Here is a 27,970-nt window from a genome sequence, read left to right on the forward strand (position 1 = left end):
CAGAAAAACAGCCCCATAGCACGATGTTTCCACCCCCATGCTTCACAGTAGGTATGGTGTTCTTGGGATGCAACTCAGTATTCTTCTTCCTCCAAACACGACGAGTGGAGTTTATACCAAAAAGTTCTACTTTGGTTTCATCTGACCACATGACATTCTCCCAATCCTCTGCTGTATCATCCATGTGCTCTCTGGCAAACTTCAGACGGGCCTGGACATGCACTGGCTTCAGCAGCGGAACACGTCTGGCACTGCGGGATTTGATTCCCTGCCGTTGTAGTGTGTTACTGATGGTGACCTTTGTTACTTTGGTCCCAGCTCTCTGCAGGTCATTCACCAGGTCCCCCCGTGTGGTTCTGGGATCTTTGCTCACCGTTCTCATGATCATTTTGACCCCACGGGATGAGATCTTGCGTGGAGCCCCAGATCGAGGGAGATTATCAGTGGTCTTGTATGTCTTCCATTTTCTGATGATTGCTCCCACAGTTGATTTTTTCACACCAAGCTGCTTGCCTATTGTAGATTCACTCTTCCCAGTCTGGTGCAGGTCTACAATACTTTTCCTGGTGTCCTTCGAAAGCTCTTTGGTCTTGGCCATGGCGGAGTTTGGAGTCTGACTGTTTGAGGCTGTGGACAGGTGTCTTTTATACAGATGATGAGTTCAAACACGTGCCATTCATACAGGTAACGAGTGGGGGACAGAAAAGCTTCTTACAGAAGACGTTACAGGTCTGTGAGAGCCAGAGATTTTCCTTGTTTGAGGTGACCAAATACTTATTTTCCACCCTGATTTACGAATAAATTCTTTACAAATCCTATAATTAAGAAGTAGGACAACTGAAGCAAATATGGCCCACATGACTGCAGCAAACTGAAAACTATTACAATCATTTCTAAAAACACGTCCTCTCTTTTTTTATGATTTATTGAGAGCAGACTGATGATAATTCAATTTCTTTCAAATTAAATATAAAAGACAGACAAAGTGGGCATACAGCTGTGCTACACAGTAACTCTTTGATCAATCTGCTCTTCTTCAGGCACAGCAGGGATTTTGGAGACTCACACTGTGAATACAAACACAGTGCTCTCTAAAGCATGACACTCTTTCACAAGCAGAAAAACAACTGGCCGAAAACAGGGGCAGACAAATCAATCAAGCACTCATCAGCCACACGTGAACAGTTGGCGAGTGTCAAAAAACGCCCTGCGCCAAAAAGGAGGCAGGAAAAAAATGTATTGATAAATAAATAAATGTTCAGAAATAATTAAAATAAATAAATGAACATATCAGTTGAATGATATATAAATATTTATGGATTCAAAAACCCCGTTGTAGTTTCAATTCACAATTTTGAATTTATTTTGGAATTCTCTAATGTACAGAGTTATACATACAGACTCAAATATATACTCACTTAAATCTTTCAGCGATGCTGAGGGTTCTGCAGAGTCTTTTAACTTTTTAAGGCGTATTAACTTCTTATTAGTGATCATTACTGACTACAAGTGGTTGCTTCATTGTTCAGCACAACAGCACTAATTAACAGCAATCACTGGACTGACTAACACTCAGGACAATGGGAAAATTCAAGGAACTTAGATTAAGATTTGCAGATTTACACAGGTTAGGAATGTCTCTTGGAGCCATTTTGTAAACAACTGGAAATTCCAAGATGATCAGTTCAACATTTCAAGAATTTGTATCTGTAACTTTTTTGCAACACCTTAAAGTTTGACTGAAATTTGCAGCTGCCCACATGGACAAGCCAAATGCCTTCTGGAGAAAAGTTTTGTGGTCAGACAAAAGAAAGTTTGAGCCGCCTGGCCACAACGACAAGAGGTATATTGGTAGACAGAGGTATGTAAACACTGTACCATCTGGCAAGTATGGTGGTGGTAGCATCATGCTATGGCGCTATTTTGCTGACAGTTGTACTAGCATATTACATAAACTGGATGGAAAAATCAAGAAGGAGGACTATACCTCCAAATTCTTCAGCTTCACCTCAAATCAACAGCTAGATCGTCAAAACGTCTCAAGCAGAACAATGATTTAGAAAAAACAAAACAAAAACAAATATGTGGCCAGGTGCTTAAAACATGTGCTGAGCAACTCTGCAGTGTTTTTTCTTATATCTTTCTTTTATCACTTCAGCAACAAAAGGTTTCCCGAGGTATGGAAAAAACATCTTTAGTGATGAAGTCTTTTGAATAAATTATCAGGAAGGAGATCCTGCAGCAGGTAGAAAAGCTTATCGGCCCACTACAATTTGCATACAGGCCGTGTAGGGGTGTTGATGATGCAGTGGTCACTCTGTTAAATTTCCTATATTGCCATCTTGATGGTGCCAAAGCGTCATGCTCAACTCTCATTTATTGTTTTTTCTTCAGCTTTTAATACTATCCAGCCACATCATCATCATCATCAACTTTATTTATAAAGCACTTTAAAATAACCACAGCTGACACAAAGTGCTGTGGAACTGTAAAATAAAATTACATGAGATATAAGTAAAAACCAAATAAAAGAAGAGTGGAATCATTAATTAAATAACTACTTCAATTAAAAGAGAAACTAAGTCTCACTGAGGTTAAAAGCCAAGGAATAAAAGTGGATTTTAAGACGTGATTTAAAAGTGGACAGTGAAGGGGCCTCTCTAACGTGCATGGGCAAATTATTCCATAATTTTGGAGCCATGATAGAGAAGGCCCTGTCCCCTCTGAGCTTCCTCCTGGATCTCGGTACCTCCAGGAGCAGCTGGTCAGCTGACCTGAGAGAGCGACAGGGTGTGTGGGGATGAAGAAGCTCAGAGAGGTAAGGCGGGGCAAGACTGTGAAGGCATTTAAAAACAAACACAAGAATTTTAAAATTAACTCTAAAAGACACAGGCAGCCAGTGCAGAGAGGCTAACACGGGGGTTATATGCTCTCTTTTTCTAGTTCCTGTTAGGAGTCGTGCAGCCGCATTTTGAACCTGCAATGAGAGCAATGACTGACTGACCCCCACATAAAGTGAGTTACAGTAGTCCAGGCAGGAAGAAATAAAAGCATGGCTCACTGTTTCAAGGTGCTGCCTCGAAAGAAAAGATTTTACTCTTGCCAGTCACCTTAAATGATAAAAACTGGACTTAGTTAGGACTTAGACACATAGCTTAGCTGATGAACTTCTTAACCAGTCTAAACTTGATTTTAATCTTGTTGGCTGGATTTTAGACTTTTTAGCTGACAGGTCTCAGTGTGTGAGAGTAAACGGCTGTTTTTCCAAACAGCTGAACTCTTCTACTGCTTCACCACAGGGTTGCTGCCTCTCCACTTTACTATATATTTTGTACAGTAATGAATGTCGCAGTACACAGGCTAACAGGCATGTCATTACAGATGCCGATGACACAGTCATGGTAAGCCTCCTTCATGGTGAAGAGGATTCCCATGGGCCTGTTGTGGATGAGTTTGCTTCTTGGTGTGATCAGTCATTTTAATGATCAACACCTTGAAAACCAAGGACATGGTTATTGACTTCAGGAAGTCATCCCCCCATCCTGCACTAACAGTGGTAAATGGTGCAGCCATTGAACTAGTGGACAGTTATAAGTATTTGGGGGTTGTTGATAAGACTCTGTCCCTTTTAGCCACATCTTGCTGCTACAGTGAAAAAGGTTCAACAAAGACTACTTTTTAAGGAGATTGGGTTTTAATGTTTCTTCTGAAATAATGACCCTTTTTTTTTTTATATAAAAGTTTTATTGAATCTGTTTTATTTGTTCTGCATCATTGCTTGGTATGGTAATATGTCTTTTAACAATAAGGCCAGACTTAGCAATCTGGTTAAAGTGGCTGGTCAGATTTCAGGGAGGTCTCAGGTCCAACTTGTGGACTTTTATAACAGGCAGGTGCTGAGGAAGGCAACCTCTGTCATGTTATGCTCAGACCATCCTCTCTTTAATGATTTTCAGCTGCTTCCCTGTGGTCGTGGGTATAAAGTGCCTCCGTTGAAGTCTAAGAGACATAGCGTGTCTTTTGTACCTGCTGCTATAATCACGGTTAATAATACGTAAGGGTTGTTGCCATTGCACATTTGCATTTTTTTATGAAAAATTTGGTCTGTTTTCTCTGGGCTTTGTGTTGTGTTTCTTTGTTTTCATCTCTCTGTATGAACAGACTGCAAATCAATTTCCCACTGGGGACAATAAAGTTACCATTGACCACTGACCAAACACAAGACAAAAGAAAAACAGATAAAATCTGTTTTTTGAGTGGATGAAGCAGGCTAAGATTAACCTTCTGGAATGAACTTCCCAAATCCTCAACACCATCTATATTGACATTTTGTGTACCGTGCTTTAAACCCAGGTCTGTGCCAGAAAACCAACTAATTTAAGCTAATGCTACCAATTCTGCCAAGAAGAGGGGTCAAATATCCAGCCAGAAGGCTTTTGACCCTGTGTGGATTAGAAAAAAAATCTAAAATAAGTTCAGACTGGAGCACCCAGTGCTTGTTTTTTAAATTCATTAAAGATGTGTGCGTGCAATCATTCCACCCACAGAAATCATTAAAGCTCAAAAATTACTATGACATTCCATGAAACTTCTGTCCATCAATGTGTATATAAAGACATTTTTTCCTTTTCTATTAAAAAATAATAATAATAACAAAATAAAAGAATCTTATAAATGAAAAATGTATTGTTTGCTTGCTTTAATTTAATCTAAGTGTGGGACAAGTGAACCTTTTAAAGCTAATTTGATCAGATCACTTGTGTAAACCTGTCTCTGTTGGGTCACATCTATTCATTTCCTTTCTATTCTTGTGTTTATTTATACTGTCTCAGCCCAGCTTAAGAACAGCAACAAGGAGAGGGAGACTAGTGAGGTGATGACTTAGGACAAAAACCTAATGTATTGTAAACATATTATACATGACAACACAGCATGGTAGTTATTAATAAAACACTGTGGGAGCACAGCAGTGTGTCAACTTTGCCTTTATTACACACAAACTATTAAATCATGTTAAATCATTAAACAATACCTGCAGGGTCTCTGTATCTCTGCCACATGCTGGGGGCAAACATCCCAGCTATTATTTCTGCACCTTAAGACATTTTGCATCTAATAAAAGACGGAAATTAAACCCTACGTTTCTTATCATAATCTACACAGGAAGGAAAACTTGCTAAAAAGTTGTTCACCGCTTTGTTTTCGGTATCTCCTGAGCCGTTTTTGGCAAAGTCGCATTGCTGAAACGAACCGGCCGAAGCAGCTTCGGTGCCAACACGTGCGAACTGCTGGAGAGAAAATCAAATCTTTCGTCCCAGTAAACACATGAAAGCATCTAATGAAAAAGCTGTGACTGACTGGATAATGGAAAGGTAACGAAATGGCTATCCAGTCAGACTGCTAGATCTCACACTCACACACACCCCACATACATAAAGTGGGAAACAACAGGGAGGAAAATCAATTATCCAGCTGTCATCTCTCATCTGCTTCACCTCGACAAAATCCATTCTCTAATTTCATCAGTTTCTACCACACACACACACACACACACACACACACACACACACACACACACACACACACGCACACACAATTATCCAGCCCATCTCTATCTGATAGACTGTTAGTCCCATGACTGTGATTTAAAGCAGTGCTGGAAAATTGATTGGCGTCTGAAAGCAGAGGGAAAGCGGTCCTGTCTGCACAGACAGCATGCTGTTTGTTATAAATTTTGAAAAAAAGGAAAGATCAACGGCATCATCCAGGCGTTGAGGTGGCACTGAGCTCTGAGCACTCTAGGAATTAACCGAGTTTATAGCTTTTTTTATGTTAGGCGCCTACTTTTTGTTTAATGAAGCAGTGAGGCAGAAATCCCCTGCCTCCAAACAACCCGAGTACATCACAGTTTTATAATTGCAAAAATTCAAAGTGTACTGCACAGATTCTTTAATACAGGATTAGAGGTCGTGTATGGAAGGTTTCTGCAGTCCCAGTGCTGTTAAATAATAATCAAAGCTCTGCTAGTAACGGATGCACGCAAACAGCAGAATGAAGTTTGTAACTAGAAGAAAAGTAACTTCTCTGATGGATGAGAGAGATGAAGTACTCAATTATCAGCTAATGTATAAAATGTATGAGTGCAACACACAGACTGAGATACCTGCTAATGAGTAACTGCTGTGTCCTGTTAAAGATTTATTACATGAAACGTGGAGCTGCACAAGACTTTAAATATAATTTTGTGTTGGGCAAATGTTTTGCAAAGTGGAAAAAACATATTTAGACTTTTTACTTGTGTAAAAGTTACAATCCCAGTTAAATAGCTTAAAAGTAAACAAGCTGTAGAATCAAAGTAATTTGTCTTGTGAGATTAAAATAAATGTCAATGTATCGAGCTAGCTATACAGAGCATTCTACTTATGTAAAATGACCATTTTCAGAATATTATATACATAATATATAGACATTTTATTAAGCTATAATTATTATTATTCATTTATTGATGTGTACACGTCTCTTTAATGGTCCACCTTGATCTATGACAGTAAAATGAATCTTCAGAATAATAAGATGCTGATGCTTAATCATTTTTAAGAAAATATTTGTATCAAACAAAAAAATTAGAAAGCTCTGCACACCTGAATTAATGATAGGTGCTAGAAATTTGTGAAAGTATAATGGAGTAAAAGCAAAGGACTGTTAAGCAGCATAACGAAAAAATCCGTAAATTAAATACAAGTACATCAAACTAGTACTCGAGTAAATGTACTCAGTTACACTCCAACTGCTCTGGTGTTGGGCAATATAAGATTAATAGTACTCTGTTCCAATGACATTGGTGGGGGGGCACTACAGGGGCTCCCTCTAGGCATGCCCCTGCCAACAGCACAAACACTTCAGTTACTGAATTTGATTCTTGCAGACAGAGCAGCTACAGCCACCTGTGCCTCCATCCACCTCTGAAACACAGCGACTACACCCCTAACTTTTAAGCTTCACCTGTATCCAGACAGATGCTGCATAAACAAGTCAGCAATTGTTACTGTGTACCCAACGTGTGAATCTGGAACAGTTATCCATGACCAACTGCTTCAGAGCAGCAAAATCAGGCACACCTCATGTCTGTGTTATCATGTTAAAGCAGGGCCTCAGTGTGGTGATTAATGTAATGAAATACTGCTTGCCCGTTGAGATGACGCTGTGGGAAGCGAGCAGTAATCCATCTGAGAATTCGTGGCGCTTCAGTCTGCGAGCAGCAGGGAAACAAAGGCCTTGTGTTTGCTGTAAGAAGCTCAGGGAGCCACGCTGCAGGGACTTTCTCATGAAAAACCAACACTTCTCAGAAATAAATCAGCTAAGGAACGCACGCTGGGCACCAATAATGCTGGACAAATTTCTACCTGCAGATGAACAGCAGTGCTTGCAATTTAATTTTTCACAAAGAATGATATCCGGCTTTAATTGCACCAACAGAAGGAGAGAAAAGAAAGAAGGCAATTCTTAGAGTGACCTAGTTTAATATATGAAGATATGAAGAGATTTCAAAGGACCAGCCTTGTATTTACATGAAACAACCAGAATATAACGTGATTATTGAAGTGTACCAGAACTGGCTCTGCACTAGTGTCGTTAAAAACAAGTGCTAAATTTATTTTTGATGTAAACCTTCAAGCCCTCTCAATCTGCACAGAGCAGAGAAGGAGGTCAGGAAGTCAGACAAAGTATTACCAGAGAGCATCAAGTCAATTTTCAAAATAACAGAACAGACTATATTCTCTCCTGAAATGATTCAAAGCAAAGTGCATCAGAGACGTGATGACCTGAGGTCTGCGCTACGAAGCAGGATTTGGGTTTATCCAGGTAACTTCAAGGTTAATCCCGGGTTTTTTCAGCGTTACAAAGGCAGTTCACACCTTACTGGGTGCATCTCCATGGTAACTTATGCTGCAGACCTGATCTGCTCTGGAGGAGGTTATGCTCCAGATTAGAGATCAACAGGTAGAAAATCACCTCCTGTTGACCGATCACTTCCCTGCAAAAATAGCATGGCCATTTCTAGAAGATCCCTCAGACATCTGTGCATGGAGTGTAGGAGGGTTGAAAGAAATATAAATTCTTCGATGAATTTTCTTTTCCTGATGGTTCATACTATGATCTCAAATGCTCCATTTCCCATTTCTCCTAAGGCATTTTGTTTTCGATAAATACACCAGGGCATACATACTTGAATTGCAGTGTTGAATTATTCACTCAGTGTAGCCTTGGAAGGATATCTCTTCTTCCTCAATGAAAAGTAAGTTATTCAACACATTATAAAAGCTGAAGCACAATTTTGTAACTCAAATTGCGGCCATGAGATAATCTCTTATTGTGCTGTGCGTATCTTCAAACACAATCATGAATTCTCACCTAAACATCACTCAAAAATCAGATCAGAAAGACACAGACAAAGCGTGTTTGTGTAGGCCTAGAGATAAACCCGTGTGATGCTCCGAAACATGAGCAGCCATCAGGTTTGTGAGTCATCCTGCCTCTCCAGCTGAGGTATCGATGAGCTGCCGACATGTCCATCTGAGCGGAAGGAAATTGTCAAACTCAGCTGGCAGCCGTCTGAAGCTGATCCCGGCAGACAAAGCTGCTGCTGTTCTGAGTTTATTTTTAAATGTTCACACTGATGTGAAGGTTACCGCAAAAAATTAACTGGAAACTTATCAAGCTGATTGAAAGTGCCCATTACGGGACTCTCTGTGTGATTTAAATTGTTTAAAGACATGAACTCAGTAGTCTTGAACGAAGCTGATGGACTGCCCTGTTAACAGTTATTCCCTCCCCAAAGGGAGGGAGTATGTTATCGGTTCTGTCTGGTTGTCTGCTTGCTACCCATCTAGGCTTCACAGTTTTCAAGATATCATTTTCAAATTGTGTGATGATAGGTACCAATAACAGCTTGAACTGATCTCATTTAGGTGAAAACTGGATCAAGGTCACACCAAATATGAAAATCCGTAAAAAGTTTATATTACCCACAATTTTTTACCGATCATCTTCAAACTTCAAACAACAGCATAATAGACCTTTGCCGACACGAGAAGCTAGGTTGGTTAAGTATTTCACCGTGTCCTTCATCGTTAGCGCTCAAGATAAAAGTTGACCTTGAAAAAAAATTTCAAGAAACCATATTAAGTAATATATCATATGAAAGGACATAAACACAACTGTACAACACACTTTGTATTTTTTCAATATGATTCCCTGCAATGTCACGATGATGCAATAAGAGGCTGGCATCATCATACTGTAAAAAAAACATAATAAAGATCAAAGCTTTAGTACAGCCATTGCCCTTTAGGGATAGCTGTGCTCTCTGACTGCAAACAGACAAGACAGTAGAACAAAATTCCTCCCAAAATAATGACAGTGCTTTTCAAAAGTAAATATAAGGAAGGATAATGTAATTAAAAGATTCAGAAAGTCTGTAAAATCTCTGTAAAGAAAACACGAGCCTGCAGACCATCATTAAATGTTGGTGGAGTTCAGGCCCCTCCGGCAGCGCTGCCTTAAAAACAGAGCTGATTCTGTGGTGGAGATTGCTGCATGAACTCAGGAACACCTCTAAAGGCAAAACTGTCAGCAAACACAGCTCATTAAGTTAAAACTCTACCGAGTAAGGAAAAAGATGGATCCAAAAACATCTTCTTCAATGAGTCTGAGCTCGTTTAAGATGGCCTGAGGCCAAGTGGTGCGGGTCTGAGACACTTTTTGAAGTTCATGTATCCTGTGGCCTCCAGGCTAAAGAGGAGAGGGACCATCTGGTGTGACATCAGCACAGATGAGCAAACAGTTTTGAAAAAAAAGAAAACCTGGGCAATAAATAAATACTTTGTAAATCATTTGTAAATCATTTGCTCTCAGACTCACCATGGTTGTGTCTTTCGGTGTGAGCGTTGTTCTGGGCGACGATCCTGCCGTAACTCACGGGAGGAAGCAGACAGAGCAGCAGCCACAACATCTCAGAGCCTTCTGTTAACCTATCAACACAAATAAACATTCAAATATGAGCTGGGGAAAAGACCCACTAAACACCTAATGCTCCTAATGCACTTACTGTGTTTCCATCTGATAACAGTGAAGTCTATCTAAGTGTCCACTTGTCTAAGAGTCACATGTTCAATTTTAAGGGGCATCAGTGGGTTCACCCTGCAGCTCCTCAAGTCCAAACACAACAGCTTTGCCTCCTCCAGTCATGAGACACATCACAAGGGATGAAACCCCCCTCACTTCCTCCTTTCTCCCATCAAATCAGTCCTGAACAACACCGCCGCCTCACCAGATTCCCATTAAAAACTTCATGCATTCCTAAAATTACAACTTCTTCCAATGAATTAATAAACGTATAGGAGAAAAAACTAATTTAGATTTATCTGTTTACCTCCCAGTGTTGACAATCTTCCACGTGTTTGCAGAAGGAGCAGAAAACAAAATCTGCCTTGGTGCATGTTACACAACAATAAAACAACAGAGAAAAACACTGTCCATTGGTATGGAAGTCCATGAATGCCCAAACTGGAATGTGATAATAATTAAATGAATTTAACTGAAATGGACTTGTAATAAAAATTTAAAACTAAATAGCAAACAGACAGGTTTTGCTCATTAAATTATCCAAAAAGGATGCCCTCATCTATTTTTTTGACCATTTAACTGAATGAAATGTAACACAGCACACAAAATACTCAGTAATCATAGAATTAACTTTTTAATCCACATATTTTTAAATGGAATTTATAAGAAAAATTGTCCCTTTTTAATCATTATAAATGCAAGTAATTGCCTTTACTCTTTCCTTTTTAGCATTCTATGCAGTGACTAACTGTAAAAGCAGATGCTTTAGCCATTTGCTAATGTGTAGCATTTAGCTGTTTGGTAACACAATGCCACAAGATTCCCAGGAGAAGACATGCCAGCAAATTAAGCTGTCATGGTCCGGAGTCTGTGACTCCGTGTTTTTGTTTAGTTTATTATTATTCTGTGGTTTTGGTTACCTTGGGTGTTTGTACTTCTCTGTTTCATGGTTCATGTTCCTATGTTCTGTGTCGCCCAGTCTGTGTTAAGTTGGTGTGTTATGTCATTACGTGTATGTGTTTCCTGTTTTACTTTGAAGGTCCGTGTCTGTTCTCAGTGTGTTCAGTTTACTTTTCCCCAGTCTCGTCAGGTCGGATTACTCCCAGCTGTGCCCTCCTTTTGTGTCTCATCCCCTCATTATCCTTCTGTGTATTTTAACCTCGTGTCTGCCTCTGTTAGTTGCTGGTTCGTCTGCGTTATTTCCCCTCCGTCATTCTGTGTTTATTCCTCCGGCTTCCTGGTCATTCTCCCTGCAAGGTACCCTCGTTCGTGTTCTGGCTTTGTGTTTAGTTTTAGTTTTCCCAGTTTAGAGTTTTTACTGTTCTGTTTCTCGCCACCCTTTTTTGTTGTACTTCACCTGTTGTCAATAAAGCTCACCCTCCACTTAAGCAGTCTGCATCTTGGGTCCGTTATTAATCCATACGGCCTGCCTCGGCACCCCGTAACATAAGCCCAATATCCGAATGTGAAATGCACAGAGAAAAGCCAAAAACCCAACTCAGACTCTACAGGCCTCAGCTGGGATGGGAAATGTTTAAGTCGATGACAGAACAATTAAAAAAAGACTAAACAAGCATCACTTGTTTGGAAGAGTTTTCAGGATAAAACCTCTTCTATCTAAAAAGAACAGGGTAGCATGGTTTAGGTTCACAAAGTTGCATCTGAACAAATCACAACACTTCTTTAGCAATATATTTTGGAGAGACAAGACCAAAATGGAGATGTTTGTTCACACAGCACCGCTTTTGGAGAAAAGCAAACACAGGACACCTTGCAGTCACTGAACTGACCATAAACTCATCTATATACCAAACTGTTTTAGAGTCAGATGTAAGGACATCTGTAAGGACCACCAGCTAAAGCTTGAAAACTTGGTCATGGAACAGGACAATAAACCCAAGAACAGCAGCAAATCTCCAACAGAATGGCTGAAAAAAAATGACTCGAGGTGTTGTAACGGCTCAGCCAAAGTCCATACTTCAGCCGGACCTGATTCTTCTGGTGCAACTTTAAGCAAGCTGTGCATAAAAAATTACATACAGACAACAATAAAGTGAGATACTGTTAAAGTCATACAGAAAACAATTCACTCTGATTTGGTCATGTGCAGTACAGGTGATGCTGTCTGCATTCCTGTTCACTTTGTATACTACCCACAGAAATAGTCTGACTATTCTGCATTAGTTGGACGTATTAGTGATGGGCAGGAGAAAGAGAGCACCATGAAGTGGTCGAGGAGGAATCATCTGCTTATAAATGTGATCAGGATGTTAATGCGGTGGAGGAGTGCAAGTACTGTGGCATGCATGTTAACATAAGGCTGAACAGTTGGACCAAAATGTATACAAAATGAGGCTGTAAAGCTCCGTATCCTCTGGAGATCCTTCAATGTGTGCAGCAAAATGCTGGAGATTTTCTATCACTCAGTTGTGGTGAGCTCAGTGTACTTTGTTGTGATCTGCTGGAGAAGCAGCATTGGAGCTGGTGACACATACGGACTGAATAAACTGATTAGGAAGGCTGGCTCTGTGATTGATTGAAGACTGAAAACTTTTGAAGTTGAGGTGGGGAGGTCACTGACCAAACTGTTATCCACCGTGGATAATCCTGACCACCCTCTGCACCACTTACTGCAGATAGTGGTTAGGAGTGAAGGTCAAGGTCAAGGTAACTTTATTTATACCCATAGGCAAGGTAAATTTGCTTTACAGAAAAAATGACAGCATTTGGAGTGAAGCACCTTCTCTAACAGACCATATGTTATCACCAACTATAATTGAATTATGCCTGTGTGACCTGGCAGAGAGGCATCTGCCAGCTATTATTATAGTACTTGTACTACTATGTTACTATAATTTTATTTTGACTTCTGTATCATTACTTCAAGCTTTTTGCTGTTAAAGGTGGCTCTGTATGCTACTTAAGCATGGCACGTTTTTTTTTTTCCATGTCTGCATTGTGACATTTTGAAGGACCCACCGAAGGATCTGAGGCTGTGAACTAACTTGTATGGAATCAACATTTCTGACAGACCCAGACCCAGTGCTAACATGTACATGGAGCCAGAGGGCAGAAAACAAGAGGAATTGGTAATTCAAATTGGTTGAATTCATTTTCATTTCTATAGTGCCAATTCACAACAATTCATCTCAAAGTACTTTATATTGTCAGGTAAATACCCTAGAAATAAATCCCCAAATCACACAACCTCCTACAACCAACCACTTGGCTACGATGAGAGAAGAACTGCCTTTTAAAATGAAGAAAGCCCCAGCAGAAGCAGGCTCAGAGAAGGGCAGCCATATGGTGAGAGGAAAGGAAAGTGAGCAAAGAGAGATTGGAGAAAAAGCAAACTAGAGGAGAGAGGCCCAACCTTTACTAATAACTAATAATTGCAGAGTGGTGTACACAACGTAGAGAATGAAAAGAATTTAGCGAAGAAGAAATGGTCAGTGCATCATGGAAAGCAAGAGTATATCCTTCAGTGTGCATATTTGTTTAATATGAAAGGTGAAGGACATATGGATGTTTGTATCTGTGTGTGCCTGTATGTCTGTGTCTATATGTCAGGTTGGGTGTCAGGCGCCACCTCTCTGGGGACATCTCAGGCCCTCCAAGGTTTGGAGGCCTATCTCCCCCTACCACCACTTCCCCGCCAGTGGCGGACCCCCTCAGACATCGGTGCGTTGGTGGTTCTTTGTGTCTGGGGATGGGCGTCCAGGTACACACCGGCTCACTCCTTGGCGGCCGCTTATCGGGGCCTGGAGCCTGGGGCTCGCTCGGGCCACTTCGGAGGTGGGGTGCCCCCGGCCTTTCGGCCTGGGGCTCGGTCACTCAGGCGCAGCTGGCTGCCGGCGGAGCTCACGGGCGCGTCACTGCAACTCCCCCTGGCTTCTGCTCCGCGGCTGCTGAGTGAGCCCTCATCTGGGACTCTCCTCAGCTCTTACTGGGACAGTGGTTTTTGTCTTTTGCCCTTCTCCCCCGTCCCTCTTCTCAGCTGTTTCTCTTTCCCTCTTTCTTTCTCCCCTTCTTTCCCCCAGTCAAGTCTGTCCCGTATTCAGTAAGTGAAAATAAAATAAACAATAAAAGGTGAATCAAATGGACCATTACGGCAAGGCTGGGATGGTCAGTTTGGTAAAGTAAATCCGTTGGGCATCTTTCTTTGCCTTTAGACAACAATTCTGATGGCAAAAGAGCCAAACGGGACAGGCCAAAAAAAAAAAAAAAAAAAGAAAGGTGAAGGACATATTCTGGTCAAAAATGACTCTAAGATTCTTCACAGTGTTACTGGGAGCCAGAGTAGGCATCTGGTTGGATACCATATTTCTAAGATTTTAGGGCTGAGTATAAAAACTTCTGTGCCTGAATTTAGAAACAGGAAATTAGAAGTCTTCCAAGTCTTGTCTTTAAGACATTCCTGTAGTTTAATAACTAATTTTTGTGTGTTAAGATGGGTATCGTCTGCATAGCAATGAAAATGTATGCAGATTGATATTATGCTGTCTGTGAAAACCAGCAAGAAACTGCAGATCTCTGAACTAGTTAGTGGTGACTTAGTAAATTTGTTTGTAGCTGTACTTATTTTTTAGAGAAATAAAGTCAAAGTCTGGGCACTAGACCTTGGTCTGTAAAATCCCAAATTGTTTGTTTCAAATTAGCATTTGAAGCTGGACTACCCACTAAACTGACAAAACAACCTTGGCAGAACAGATATTGGACATGTTTTTGGATATTAAATATTGGCACTGTTTTGAAATTTGAGGGATTTTTGCCCATGTGTAAGGTAAGATACTGACAATTTCTTCTTTTACGGCTCAGTCTGATGGGTTCATTTTCCCACAGCCAATATTACATGACTTAAAGTCAGCGGACTTCTTAACTTAGGCTTAAATATAACTCCAAATAGTTAAAGATGCATTACAAACACATCTTCTGAACATTAAAAAAAGAAAAACTTGGTGTAAATTCACTTTCAAATTGTGGATGATTTCCAAGTTGGTGTCTTTTGTTCTCCTCTGTAACTCTAACAACTGCTGATGCTCATTCGCTCCAGCTTACATCAGATCTTATTTATCTTTCGAAAAGTGAATTACCCTGCAATGTTTGCACGACCCACAAAGTGGTTTAATAGTACTTACTGTCTCCAGAATCCCCAGAGACTAGTCAAACCATCTGGATGAAAAGATTAAAACACTGTTGGAGGGACTTTGATGTTTCTAGAAATAAAGTGCTGCAGTATTTAGACCTGTCCCCTCACAAAACATGATTTTTTAAATCAGAACATATCGTTGCCGTGACACTGACCTTTAGGTTGCTGTGTTCGATAACATCAACGATATCAGATATTAGAGGGTCTGCTCAAAGCTCATTACTTTAATCAGCTTACTCCACTGAACTGTTTCCTCAGAGCCTACTGAGCATGTGCAAGAAGTCATAGATGCACATTTACACACACTGCTGAAGGATCAGGAGAGTGGACTTATTGATATGTTTTGGTGGTTTTCTCTGCAGAGGTAAAAACACAAGTCATTCTCAAGACGTGCTGTGATCGAGAGGCAAAAAGAAGATAAACGTTTTCTGTCATTTCTGTCTTTCTATTGAGAATGAGGGTCTTCAGTAGGAAAACCAAATGCTTGTAGTCTAAAGTCACTAATAAGCTGAATGAATGCTGGATTTTCTTGGCACTCAGGAACTATTGAGGACTACTCAGCTGCAGCTTCCTAGAATCAGCTAAAGTGACCATAAACAGATTTTTCCAGGAGCTCGGGAACTTTGCAGGGTCTAAATGTGGTTCCTGGCCTGGCCACTGACAATATTTCAGAAGTGACAGTTACCTGTCAAACAACTACAAGCCTCTTAATTTCTGATTACCTGCACTGACTGTGAAGTTTATTTCTCTTTGCAAATTGTAGAAAAAACCACGAAGTTCCCCTCAGCAGGTGGATGCAGTGGCATTAGGCCTACATGAGGCTTTCACCCAGGAGTCTGAGGTCATCACCTCTACTACTTCTGCCACTACTTGTTTGTCTTTCATCCATTTTAACTTTTCTTTCTTTAGTTTTTTTCTTTGTCATGTTTTTCTTCTTCATTTTCCAAACACGTTCCAGATTTACACTCCATGTCTCCTTTTGCTCCTTTCATATCGTGTTTTTCTCATTTCATTAATGCCTACTTTATATTTTCCCTTCATACCATATATCCATATTTTAATCTTAGTTTGTTCTTTGCTTTTTCCTAGTGTCCCTAATTTTATTCTGATCTTTTGGATCCATTTCTTTTCTCTGTGTTTTTTTCTTACCTTCCTTCTTACACCTATATTGTTTACACTGTTTACTTCTCCTGTTCATCTGCCCTTATGTACTTTTACTTCATTTGCTTTCACCCCATCTCCTTATTTCTTTTTATTACTTTGTTTAAATCCTTTTACCTGTCACGTTCAAGCTTGCCTTCCTTCTTTCCATGTTATCCACCTCCCTCTGCCTTTCTTTTACTGCTCATAGCTGACCCTTACATGTAGCTGATTATTGCTTTAAGCTTGGACTGAATTTCTGGGCCGTCCTGTTGCTGACAACTGTATGGGCATGAACCTACATTAGCAACAGGAGACATGAAACAACAGGAGAAAACAGTATAAATAAATCTGTCAGCCTCCCTCATCATGACTGCGTGAAGCCTGTGTGACATTAATGAAGCCACACGGGGGCTTAGGGCCTTTAAAGTCTGGTCTTATGAAGGCAAAGATGACAGAACTGACATGCAAGCAGCAACAATAGCAGCAGCTCAGCTCCATCCTCCAGCTCTAAGACAACAATCACAGCGAATAATCCCCGCCTTGATCTCACAGGATTACTGCGAGGCCTTGTTGGGTTTTATCTGGTAGCCTCGGCTCACCCTGACACGCCACAAGGCGCAACCACCTCAAAAAGCACAAAAAAGTCTCGGCTTCTAATCCTTCGGCGTCCCTCACCAAACATCTGACCTAAAAAAAAAGCCAAACACTTGTTTTAAAAGCTTCAGACTGCACTTCAGATTTTATGTTTATGTTTATCATACCCCATGCTCTGTATTTAGGGATTTAAAGGGCTAACACTTGTGATAAAATAAGCTCTTTGTGTTTTTATTTTGAGGCAGTTCAGTTGGTTTGCTGGCTAGGGTTTAAAAGCACCACCTCCTTAGAACTTCAGTTAACATTTTTCTTTATGAGTTTTTGTGATTGTTTTGCATTTTTGTGCAGATATTTGTGTCGCTTGTGTGTCTTTTTAAAAAATCTAGAATATTTTTTGCATTGCTGTGTCAGTTTATATCACTTTAAGTCTCTCTGCGGTTATTTTGTGTCTCTTTTGCAACTTTGTGTGGCTGGTTTGCTTTAATTTTTACTCTTTGTGGTCTTTTGCCATTTAATTGTGGTTGTTTTATATATCACTGAATTTTCTTTTGTATCTCTGTGTCTTTGGCATTTTTATAGTCATTTTGTATTTCAGTGCTGTCATTTTATGTCTATTCAGTGTCTTTTTGAAAATGTTTCTTTAATCTTATTTTCATGTTGTGGTCAGTTGATATCACTGGGAGTCTCTCTGTAGCTCCTTTGCGCCTTTTGCCTGATATGTATCCCTCTAGAGTAATTTGGTGTCTCTGTGGTCTCCTTCCACTTACTTGTGGTTATTTCACATTTTTCTGAAGTCATTTTGTGCCTCTTTGTGTGTTTTTCAATTCATCTGTGGTCATTTTTGTAGTTGCTACAAAGTGTCCTCTAACAACTATTTGTGGTTATTTTATGTTTCTGTGAAATTGTTTTATCTTGTTGTGGTGAGTTTATATCACTGTGACCATCTTGTATCTTTTTGTTCTGTGCTTGGTTTTCTTTTGAGCGTCGATTTATAGCTGCTAGATGAGCTCTGAGACTTTCCAAAAAAAATATTACATCTTTTGACTCAGCGTCTCTGCCCTGTCTGCCACTACACACTAGTGAACTATAATTACCACTGAAAAACAAGCATCATTTCAGTTTCAATGAAAAAACATGACGGAAAAGAGAATCCTCACATCCACTGTGAGCTAATCAGTCACATGGATCTTTTTTTTTATGATTAGAGCAGATTTCTTTCGATCTTCATCTTATTACTGCTGAGCAATTAGCTAACTTACAGCTTCCTGTCACGCAGAAAACATCTAAAAGCCTGAGGGAAATGTGCCAAATGAGCTCAATGCATGTGACTCTCTGAACTGGTCTTTTTCTGGCTCACTGTTTGGGGTTTAGCCTTAGAGGTCCTGCACAAACTGAGGAATGCCCACTGCTCTTCATTCATGCTCCTGAACTACAGAAAAGCTCTTTGATGCTGCTGCTTTGTGCTTCAAAGTAGACACCGGTTTCAGCCGTATGTAGGAAACATTAATTAAGTTGTTGATGGGAGACTGCAGTTGCAACACGTAATCACTTACAGCTAAAGTTCATCTATAAAAGGTGCTATCTCTGTTATAAGCATCAGGTTACTTTGGGCAGAAGTAACCTGATGGGGTCCTTGACCGGGGGATTGGCCAAATTTAAATACGCTAATGTTTGATGCTACATAAAGTTTTTTATGAACTTTATGTAGCATGTAGTAGAGTACAGCATTGCTGAAAATGAAAAATTATTGCTTTGTCTGTATTTCATGTATGCCTTATTTAATGGAAATCAATGCCACAGGTGGTTAAATGTGTTGGGGTTTTTTTGTTGGGTTTTTTTAAAATCACAATTGTAAAATGCATGGCTAAGGCTCCCATCTCTAGGCCATGGCTAATCAGGAGCTTTGTGGTTTGATCTGCAGCTCCTCCGGCAATATTAATTGTTGGGTAATTGCATTAAAATGCTCCAAAAGGCACCAATGGCGCAAACACGATTGAGAAGATAAGTTAAGTAATGCCAATTAGCGGAGACGAGGCAGAGTTAGTCGCCCTGCGTGATAGATACAGGCCTTAAAAGTTAGAGAGTAAGACGCCGTGAATGTGGATTGTAGTAAAACAAACAAACATGTGTCTCTGAGAGAAGGAAATCACTCTACATCTAATAGTTAATTTACTATTCGTAAGTTGAGAGAAAGACTCTGCAACACGAGACAAACTCATGGACTGTGGAGTCGAGTGCATAATATGACCACTGTTATCATATTTAAGGAAAAAATAATTGTGTATTTTCCCCAGAACATGCTGTTGACCTTAAAAGATGAAATCTAATTATGTTTCTGAGGAATTCAGCGCAAGAGCATGTGGAGGCTCTGCGCATGATTGGTTTAATGACCACTCATGTGGTAGTTATGATCCAGTTATACATTTAAAAAGTTTTCTGGACAGGGGGAATTGAAATCAGATTATCTTGGTTCTGTTGTAAAAAGTAGACACCAAAACACTATTTATCAATTTAGGAAGTTAAGTCGTTAGCTCACCCTCTGACATTAACATACATCTCAACAGATGTGATGAGATCACAACTGGGCAGCTGCGAGTGAGAGATGTCTGGTGGTGCGAAACACGATTATAGTGGTTCGACAAGTTAGTGCCAAACAGGAGGTGTAGTTGCTGGAATGCTTGTTTCATAACATGGGTCACACTATTTGAATTCTGAACCTTTGTACTTTTAGACTGTTCCAAATGCACCAGCAGCTAGAAATTTGTGCTAGAGAATAAAGGAGTGAAATTCTAGGTCAGTAAGTGAAATATTTTTGTAGTAATTCAAAGGAAGCATCATAACAAATTGTGGTCAACAATGTGTGGTGAGTAAAGTCAATCCCAAGTCCTTTCTAATGCGTGCAACAGCTAAAATGGAGCAAAAGCTTCTTCTGCGATTGTCTGTTAGTATAATTAACCTCAATCAAGCACAGAGCATGTCATATTAATTGTTAACATGGTCCAAAAGGAACCAACAGCACAGACATGGTTGAGAAGATAAGTTAAGTAATGCCAATTAGCAGAGACAAAACCCAGTGGATGGCTATTGAACTGAACCTGCACTGAACCTGCTATTTGAAGTGTCCCAAATTACAGAAAACGATTGATTTTTATAAAAGTGCAAAACCTGTAAATTTGTTGAAAAGAATTTCACATTGTAAAAACAAGAAAAACAAAAAACAGACTGTAAACATGTTCAATTTACCTTAAAAGTGGAACATTTTAATATGGAAGTCTGTGAAACTCTAGGTTCTGTAGACTCCCATGGTGATGTCAATATATATAGTACGATACTGTGCAAAAAGTCTTGAGCAAGAAAAATGGATCCTGTGATTTACCGAAACATACATGCATACATGGAAATAATGTATATAAAATCAAAACAGAGTTTGACTTTTTCTATCCAGGTATGATTTTACTGCATTGGCAGTGTTTGGGATCCATGTCATGCTAAAAAATGAAGCCATTCCTAATCAGGTGGTTTTGCATGGTGAATCAAGATGTGATGGTACATCTCTGTGTTCTTAATTCAACCATTTGTTTAACTACAAACCATGACAGAGCCTCCACCGTGTTTTACTGATGGCTGTAGACACTCACTGTACTTCTTTCCTGAACTTCTCCCTACATACTGACAATGATTTACGCCAAAAAACTTCAAATCTGAATTCATCACTTCATCAGACCTGTTGCCACTGATTTACAGTGCAGTTCTTGTTCAATTTTAATACCTCAGCCTTTTCTCCCTGTCTCCCTTCATTAAGAATGGCTTCTTGACAGCCACTCTTCCACTGAGACCACTTCAGATAAGGCTTCAATGAATACTAGATGATCAACTGAAAACCCAGATGCATCTCTCAGGTCCTGCGTCAGGTCTTTGCTGGATTTTTTCCTGTTTTTTGAGGACAGGACTTTCAGATACTGCCCATCTGCTGTATATAATTCTTTTGTTCTCCACTCACCTACATTTTTAAGGACACTTTATGCCAAATTTCATGAAGCTCGGCCAACAAGAACAGGAAAAGATGACCTTAAATGAGACATATTCATGTTAACCTCTATGCACTTCTACATATTCTCTCCTCTGGACCAGGGCTACAGACACAGAAAGAGAGCAGATAAGTGTGACTTATATAAAAATCTGAAGGTTAACTATTATAACCCTAAACCTGCATTCATGTTCCCCCTAAACTACCCCAAAATACCTGCAGAGTAAAGCCTCATTTCAAGGTAAAGAACAAAGCTTGAGAGTCTGTCATTTAAGACCATCAGGTGTAAATGCAGGTGGAGCAGGCACCGATATGCAAACAGGTGATCAGCAGCATGGCAGCAAAATAGGAAGAGGAAATCAGAGAGGAGCATGTGCCACGTCTTCCTCTCCGTCTTTGCCTTCTTATCATATCGAACTTGATATTTCCATTTCCAAGCACTGCAATCTTCATACTGCACAAACAACTGCAGTGAAACACATGCACGAAACAGGACACCAGCTCAGAGCAGAGCTGTGAGTCAGCCCTCTAAAGTAACTTTGCTTGTTTGCACTCACACATATTGAGCGGTGTGATCCCAGGCAGTGAAAGCAGTCATTCCCTCGGGCTGCAGGTGCTAAAAACTAAAGGAGCTGCTGGTCCACTCATCATTGAATTCTTCCTAATACCCAATTTGTCTCAGGCAAAGATGTTAGAGCCCAGCTGTAGATCATTTAATAAGCTTTTATCTATTATTTTATTAATTAAACACTGAATCAGAATTTCTCTAAATACTACAAAAAAACTGAAATGTAACGTGTCCAAAGCACTACTAAAAACAAAAAGGGAATTCAAAAGTGACAAACAGCACAGAACCATGGGACTGTGACAAAAGCAGCTTGAATAGTATTCCCTGTGTGAGATTTACCAATGGGATGTGTTGACGAGAAATCAGCTGATGTGGGCAGGCACTGAGATCAGCTGATCTGAAGAGGATTAAGGTTGAGCGTCACTCTGTTGACATTCTGAACTTTATGCTCAATTTGTAGGATGAAACTGCTTCATTTGTTGCTCTGGTTATACGTGTTACAGGGATGTGTAGAAAGATATACGCTCCGCATGTGTGTGTATGTATACACACTGAAGTCAGGTATCATTTCCTTTCTTTAGTTATTTTTTGTCATACCTTAATAAAGATGGAACCAAATAGAGAGAGAACAGTGAATAGTAAAAAGTGAGCACCTATTAGCAGATTCTGAGGACGAGGGGCTTCTCTGAAAGTTTTCCCAAAAGGGAAAACAAGGCTAAATATCATGAACCGGCATTTCACAGTGAACTATGGAGAAAAAAATTCCTTTTGACATAATTCACTCAACTAATATTCACTGTACTTGACTAAATCCCAGTCAGAGGCAATAAAGAGAAAGAGAATAATAACACAAGAGGTCTGCTGGCTTATCGTAAAGATCATAATTATAATTATCTGAACATTTTTATCTTCAGTTTAACATCATTTTATTTGGCATAATAATTATTTAATTTAATAAGGTTGATGCATTTAAAAACACATCCTTTCTGGGAATTTGCATGAAATTCAGGTATAATTTGAATGATGAATTAAAGAAAAACGAAGGTGGATGGGGATAAAAAGGTCAGGCTAACAGGTGTTTTTGACTCTGAAGGGGCCTTTACTGTAGGGCACAACTAGAGACTCAGGTAGCAGCAGGAGAAACAAAGGGAGCACCGTGAAAAGTTGACAACCATCACCTATGGCAATGCTCCACTCCTGGAGAACCGTATGTAACAGGCTTGCATACAGAAACTTTCTTCTAGATCAGGGATGTCAAACTCATTTTACATTGGGATCCATATGCAGCACACTTTGATCCTAACTGGTGAAACTCCCCTTTCTGTCAGTGTAAAGTAGTTAAACTGCAATCCCTGAGATATCTTGGCAGTCGAAAAACAAGTGCAATTTCAACAGTATGCCTCAGTTTTACGATCTGATAATGAAAAGCTGCTGTAGGAAATTAAATAAATGTGTCAGCGCGGCTCTTTGGGCTTAAATTGTAAGATGTGAAAAATTATTGAAAGACTTGTTGTAGCTCACTGCCTAGACATCCCTGTTACAATAAATCAGAACTTTCCTGTCGCTTGCTTGTTTGTCTCTTACTTTATTACTGTAGTATGAATGACTGTGGGTGAGCAGGACAAGCTGTAATTTGTATCAAAATACAGTTAAAAGTCTAAAATTTATGTCTTTTTTCACATTTTCCAAAGCTGTCCAGTGGGAAAGATTGGAGTCTTTGGCAGGCTAATTTTGATAGTTTTGAGAGCTTTGTGGTTAAAAAAGAATATATATTTTTTAATCCTGATTATCTCGCTTTCAGTTTCATTAGAAATTGTTAGTGAAATTAAAGACCCGATTACTCACCCAGTCTTAAGGGGATCAAATGCAGAGTGAAACATGCTGGTGGGAAGATTAAAGTCAAATAGACTCTGTTATTCCTCTGGTTTGCATCTCTGTGAAGGATTCAAAATGCACTGGGATAATGAGCCCAAACACGCCTCAAAGCTTTGAAGACCAAACAAGATCAAAGGAGTGCTGACTCCACGGTCACCTGACCCCGACCTGGCATTGTCATGAAGACTGAAAAAGATAACTCTCCTTGCATGGCAAGTTGCTATGTGTTTCTCATCCTCTCATTCTGATGACATGCAGGTATGCAGCCAGTGAGACACAAAAAAACACAAAAAAACAATTAAATGTTTCCATGCTGCTGTGTCTGTGCAAACCTGTGATTGTGAGCTTATAAAAGTGGTCACGGGCTGCAGCAGACATTCAAAAAGCCATTAAATTAAACCTTATCTCCTACTTTAAAAGAACAGGGCTACTGCATCTGCTGCTGCTTCGTCACGGCGCTGCGCTCCCCACAGGCGAGGCGCTGACCTTTAAAAATTAAGTTTCTAATTACATCCAAACACAAGCAGTAAAATATGGGCTAAACAAACGTGTAGTGACTTTAAAGAAGGGAGCACAAGTTTATGTATCACTGTGCCATCCAGTTTATCAAACCTGACAAAGGCTCAAAAGCTTGATGACTTTTAAAGAGCAACAAAAGCCCAACAAAGGAGGTGGGTGGTAGTGTGGTAGTGTGGGTGGTAGGGAGGGGGGGGCTGTATTAGGCGGGCATCTACCGACCACACACTGGTGAAATTCTGCCCCCTGTTGGTGATGGTTTTAGTTAAAACCTCAGAGAAAGTAAAGCCTTCGTCCTACCCGCTGCTGTTGCCCTCGTGGTCGGTGGTTCATGCCACAAGTGACATCACATCTCCTGGCACAAACCACATTTTGGTGTGTTTTCATCCAATCGTGCATCTCTTGATTTTTATAACAAGTGCATAATAAGTTCAAAGTCAGGTTGCTCTTCACTGTTTCAGTGATATATCCACACAGAAGCTCTGATATATCCCTCTAATTAAAGAGAGGAAAATCCTGCAACAGCTTAAAAAGCTGAGACTTTTAGGGAAAAGTCTTCCATATTGGGTGCTATACAACCAATGGTGACGAAGGAAAAATGTGTCTTTCCCAATCAGTCGGTGGGTGTTTGCTGAAGGCTGCTGCCTGTCGTTAGGTAAAATCGTCTTGCAAAGAGGTGCTGAGTTTGCCACTAATTTACAAGGAAGATGCCGACTTGTGTGCAAACACTTACTTACTGCTTACTAATCATCAAGCAGTAGTAAAACTCAAAAAGTAGCAGTAGGAAACTGGAAACAGAGAACGCCCATAATGAATGTTTTATCAAACACGTTTCAAAAGACTCACCTTTTACTTTGAAGTACTATTTCCAGTTTGTGTTTCAGCTGATCAGCAATCTCAAGAAGTTTCTTGCTAACCGGCCCAGGAATGACATTTTACCTAGCAACCATGATTATGAGTTGATCCTGGACCAGTCTGTAGGCCTGTGTTACCAGGGCCTTCTTCACTTGATCCTACATTGTCACCAAAGTTGTGTACAAGTTAACAACACTGCTAGCATAATGGACAGGTTTTTTGACACGGCTCCCACACAAATGCAGAGGTTGAAGCATCGCAACATCATGAAGATTTTCTTGTAAAACAAAGGGGGGGCTAGCAAAAAAAGATCGGGAACCACTGTTATAGAGGCTTCAAAATAATTGCCAAGAGGTGTTACCAAGATGGTTGCCAAGCATTGAGAGTTTGTTCCAGAAAGACTTTTGTTGCGCTCCATATTTTTCACCCTTTTGAGAGCTGCTGCCTTATATATTTATTTTTCAGTTCTGGATTCATGTACATTTCCTTTACAGCTTAATCAGAGCAGCATGACTTGTTTCTTTCCAGCCTGACATGTGTATGTGTGTGTGTTGTGAGTGGGTTTGTGTGTGTAAGCGATACAAGCTTTACTTAAGAGTCCAAAGGTCAGCCTGCGAGTGCTTTGTCTTATTTATTTTTTTCTAAACAGCTTTTTTTCCACAGTGTATGGGATTAGCTGGCTGCCTTATGTTGAATTCAGACCGAGACAGAAAATCCTCAAATCACTGACCTGCTCCGACAATCCAGTGTAAATTCTTCAAAAGAAAAGCGCACAGGCCACAATGAAAACGTCTGGCTTTAATGCTGTCACTTTTCTGCTCGCTGATCTGCAGACCATGCTGGAGTGAACAGACACCAGGGGCTGAACAGCCTGCAAATGACAGCTGCTCAAGCACTAATGCAAACCCTTTAACAGCCAAAGAAGAGACCTGAAAGTCCTCCCAGGAATTAACTTGTGTTCACATCCCTGTAAAGTACAAGAACATGTTTCTGTCACTCTGTGACCACGGTTCTAACTGTCATGTGCAGTGATAAGTCTTATCTGGAGGATGTATGCTGCTCTGTGGTTTCCATTTTCCACCAAACCATCACAGTGCCTTGGGCAACGCACAAAGGAAATATAGATCTGAATGGACAGGGGCGTTCGATCCACAGGAACTCACATGTTATGTTTGGTTTTCAGCGTTATATAATCCTGCATGTCCATGTTGACCCAATCCCACAGCAATCTTTGATGAACACAGCCAGAAAATTGGAGTCTGCTTGAAACAGCTTGAATCTGAGCTGAGAGCCTTAAACACAGTGTGTGCTCTCGTGATTTTGTTGTTTAAGGGGTCTTAAACTTATTTAGGTAAAGTTAATAACTGAAAAAGGTAATAACACAACTTTAATCAACAAATCTGAATACTTCATGACTCTACTATAGATTTCAGGGCACTGAAAGTCGGGCACAGTCCAGTTTTCTGGAAGCAGAACAGTCCTCTAAAATACTTTTAAAGTGAACCTGCGTTGCTTTTAAATAACGAGGTCAGTGACTGTACAACTAATCCCTGTGAGCCAAATGCTCAGGCTTTAGGATGCTGTTTCTTTCTTCTTCTTTTTTTCTAATGTCACAGAGAGTGGGTATCCCTGATATGGCCATCTTTTGCCATATCAGAACTGCCTGCTGGTCAAACTTTCACTTTAATAGTGTCAGCCAATCAGAAGAAGTGCCTCAAAGAGGAAAGAGCTAAAACAGGTTGTTTCAGACAGAGAATGAGCGGAAGACAGCATCTGAGTTTGCACGTCAGATCTGGCATACTTTCAGGTTCTTTAGATGCTCAAAATTAAATCTCTCTCCCTTCTTCTTGAGGCTGGTTGGGATCTATTGTGGAAAAGACTGCAAATAACACATAGCTACTTCAGTAGGGTCCATCAATAATACATTTAGAGGTGGAAAGGAACAGAATAGGTGCCCTTTGTCAGGCTATGGTTGCCAGTTGGGAGAATAACCTTGCAGTTCAGGTAAGTCTGTGGTTCAGCTTCATATGTCCATCTTAATGTATGGATGATTAAACAGTGTAAAAGTTGATTAGATCAGTGATCAAAGAAAAAAGCTAACTGGTGGAGTCACTGTTAGGACAGATCAAGGCTCTTAAACTCTTAAAATCCACATTGCCTTTTAGCCACTTGCTAAAAAAATAATTTTAAATAAAATGCATCAATTTACTTTCTAAAAAATATACCCTTTGTGCTGTGAGAAAAATCGACAGTGCGCCTTATAATCCTGAGCGCCGTATGTATGAATTCTGGTTGTGCTTACTGACCTCTTGTCATGTTTCGGCTGTGTACAGGCAGGAGAAGGACCCAAACGCAAAACTCACGACAACGAAATTAAACTCAAAAAGCTGCTTTATTGCAGAAATGGCATGGAAAACTAAACTGGGCCATGGATAACTAACACACAGGGAAACACAGCCATGAGGGAGACTATGACACTGACAAAGAGAAACACAGGGCTTAAATACACAGAGGGATAACGACGGAATGAGACACAGAAGGAGAGCACAGCTGGGAGTAATCAGGCTGGACGAGACAAGGGAAGCAAAACTAGAAAAACTCACATGAGACATGGACCTTCAAAGTAAAACAGGAAACACACTGACTGAATTCTAAACATGCAAACTTAACAGCAACTGGGGAGACAGAACATAGGAACCTGAAACATGGTACAAAAACGTCACAGTGGACATAACATGGAACACAGGGAAGCCATATGACAAAGCCAAAGAACTAAACCTATGATAACCATAACAGACCTAGGGAAACAAGAAACGGTACAACAAAGGACTCAAAACATAAACCATAATATAAAAACACAAGATCTCTTCAAAATAAAATAGGAAACATAATGAGACGCAGACATGACAACCAGAACTTGACAACGTAAGACACAGACATGAAACACATGAAGAGCAGGGGAGACTTAACATGGGTTGGAAACACAAGGGGGAACTAATAAGCAAATAAACCTAGGAGACCTAATGAGCTTAAACATACTATAAACATCAAAATGAACTAAAACTCAAAACACTTGGTCATAAGACCCAGGATCGTAACACCTCTAACCGATTATATG

At 40.1% G+C, this 27,970-nt stretch overlaps 1 protein-coding gene across 1 annotated transcript in view; it reads right to left on the minus strand.

Moving 5' to 3' along the window:
- Positions 1 to 27,970, minus strand: part of crfa4 (cytokine receptor family, class I receptor 4) — a 54,474-nt gene that overhangs the window by 17,261 nt on the left and 9,243 nt on the right. The window contains exon 2 of the mRNA XM_085448961.1: positions 9,922 to 10,031. Within this exon, the coding sequence (XP_085305087.1) occupies positions 9,922 to 10,012 (91 nt within the window). The 5' untranslated portion in view covers positions 10,013 to 10,031. The remainder of the gene's footprint in view (positions 1 to 9,921; positions 10,032 to 27,970) is intronic.

Source organism: Copadichromis virginalis, linkage group LG23, assembly GCF_057382275.1.
Source record: "Copadichromis virginalis isolate Kocher_CV1m ecotype Utaka linkage group LG23, C_Virginalis_male_GT1.1, whole genome shotgun sequence".
Taxonomy (NCBI): domain Eukaryota; kingdom Metazoa; phylum Chordata; class Actinopteri; order Cichliformes; family Cichlidae; genus Copadichromis; species Copadichromis virginalis.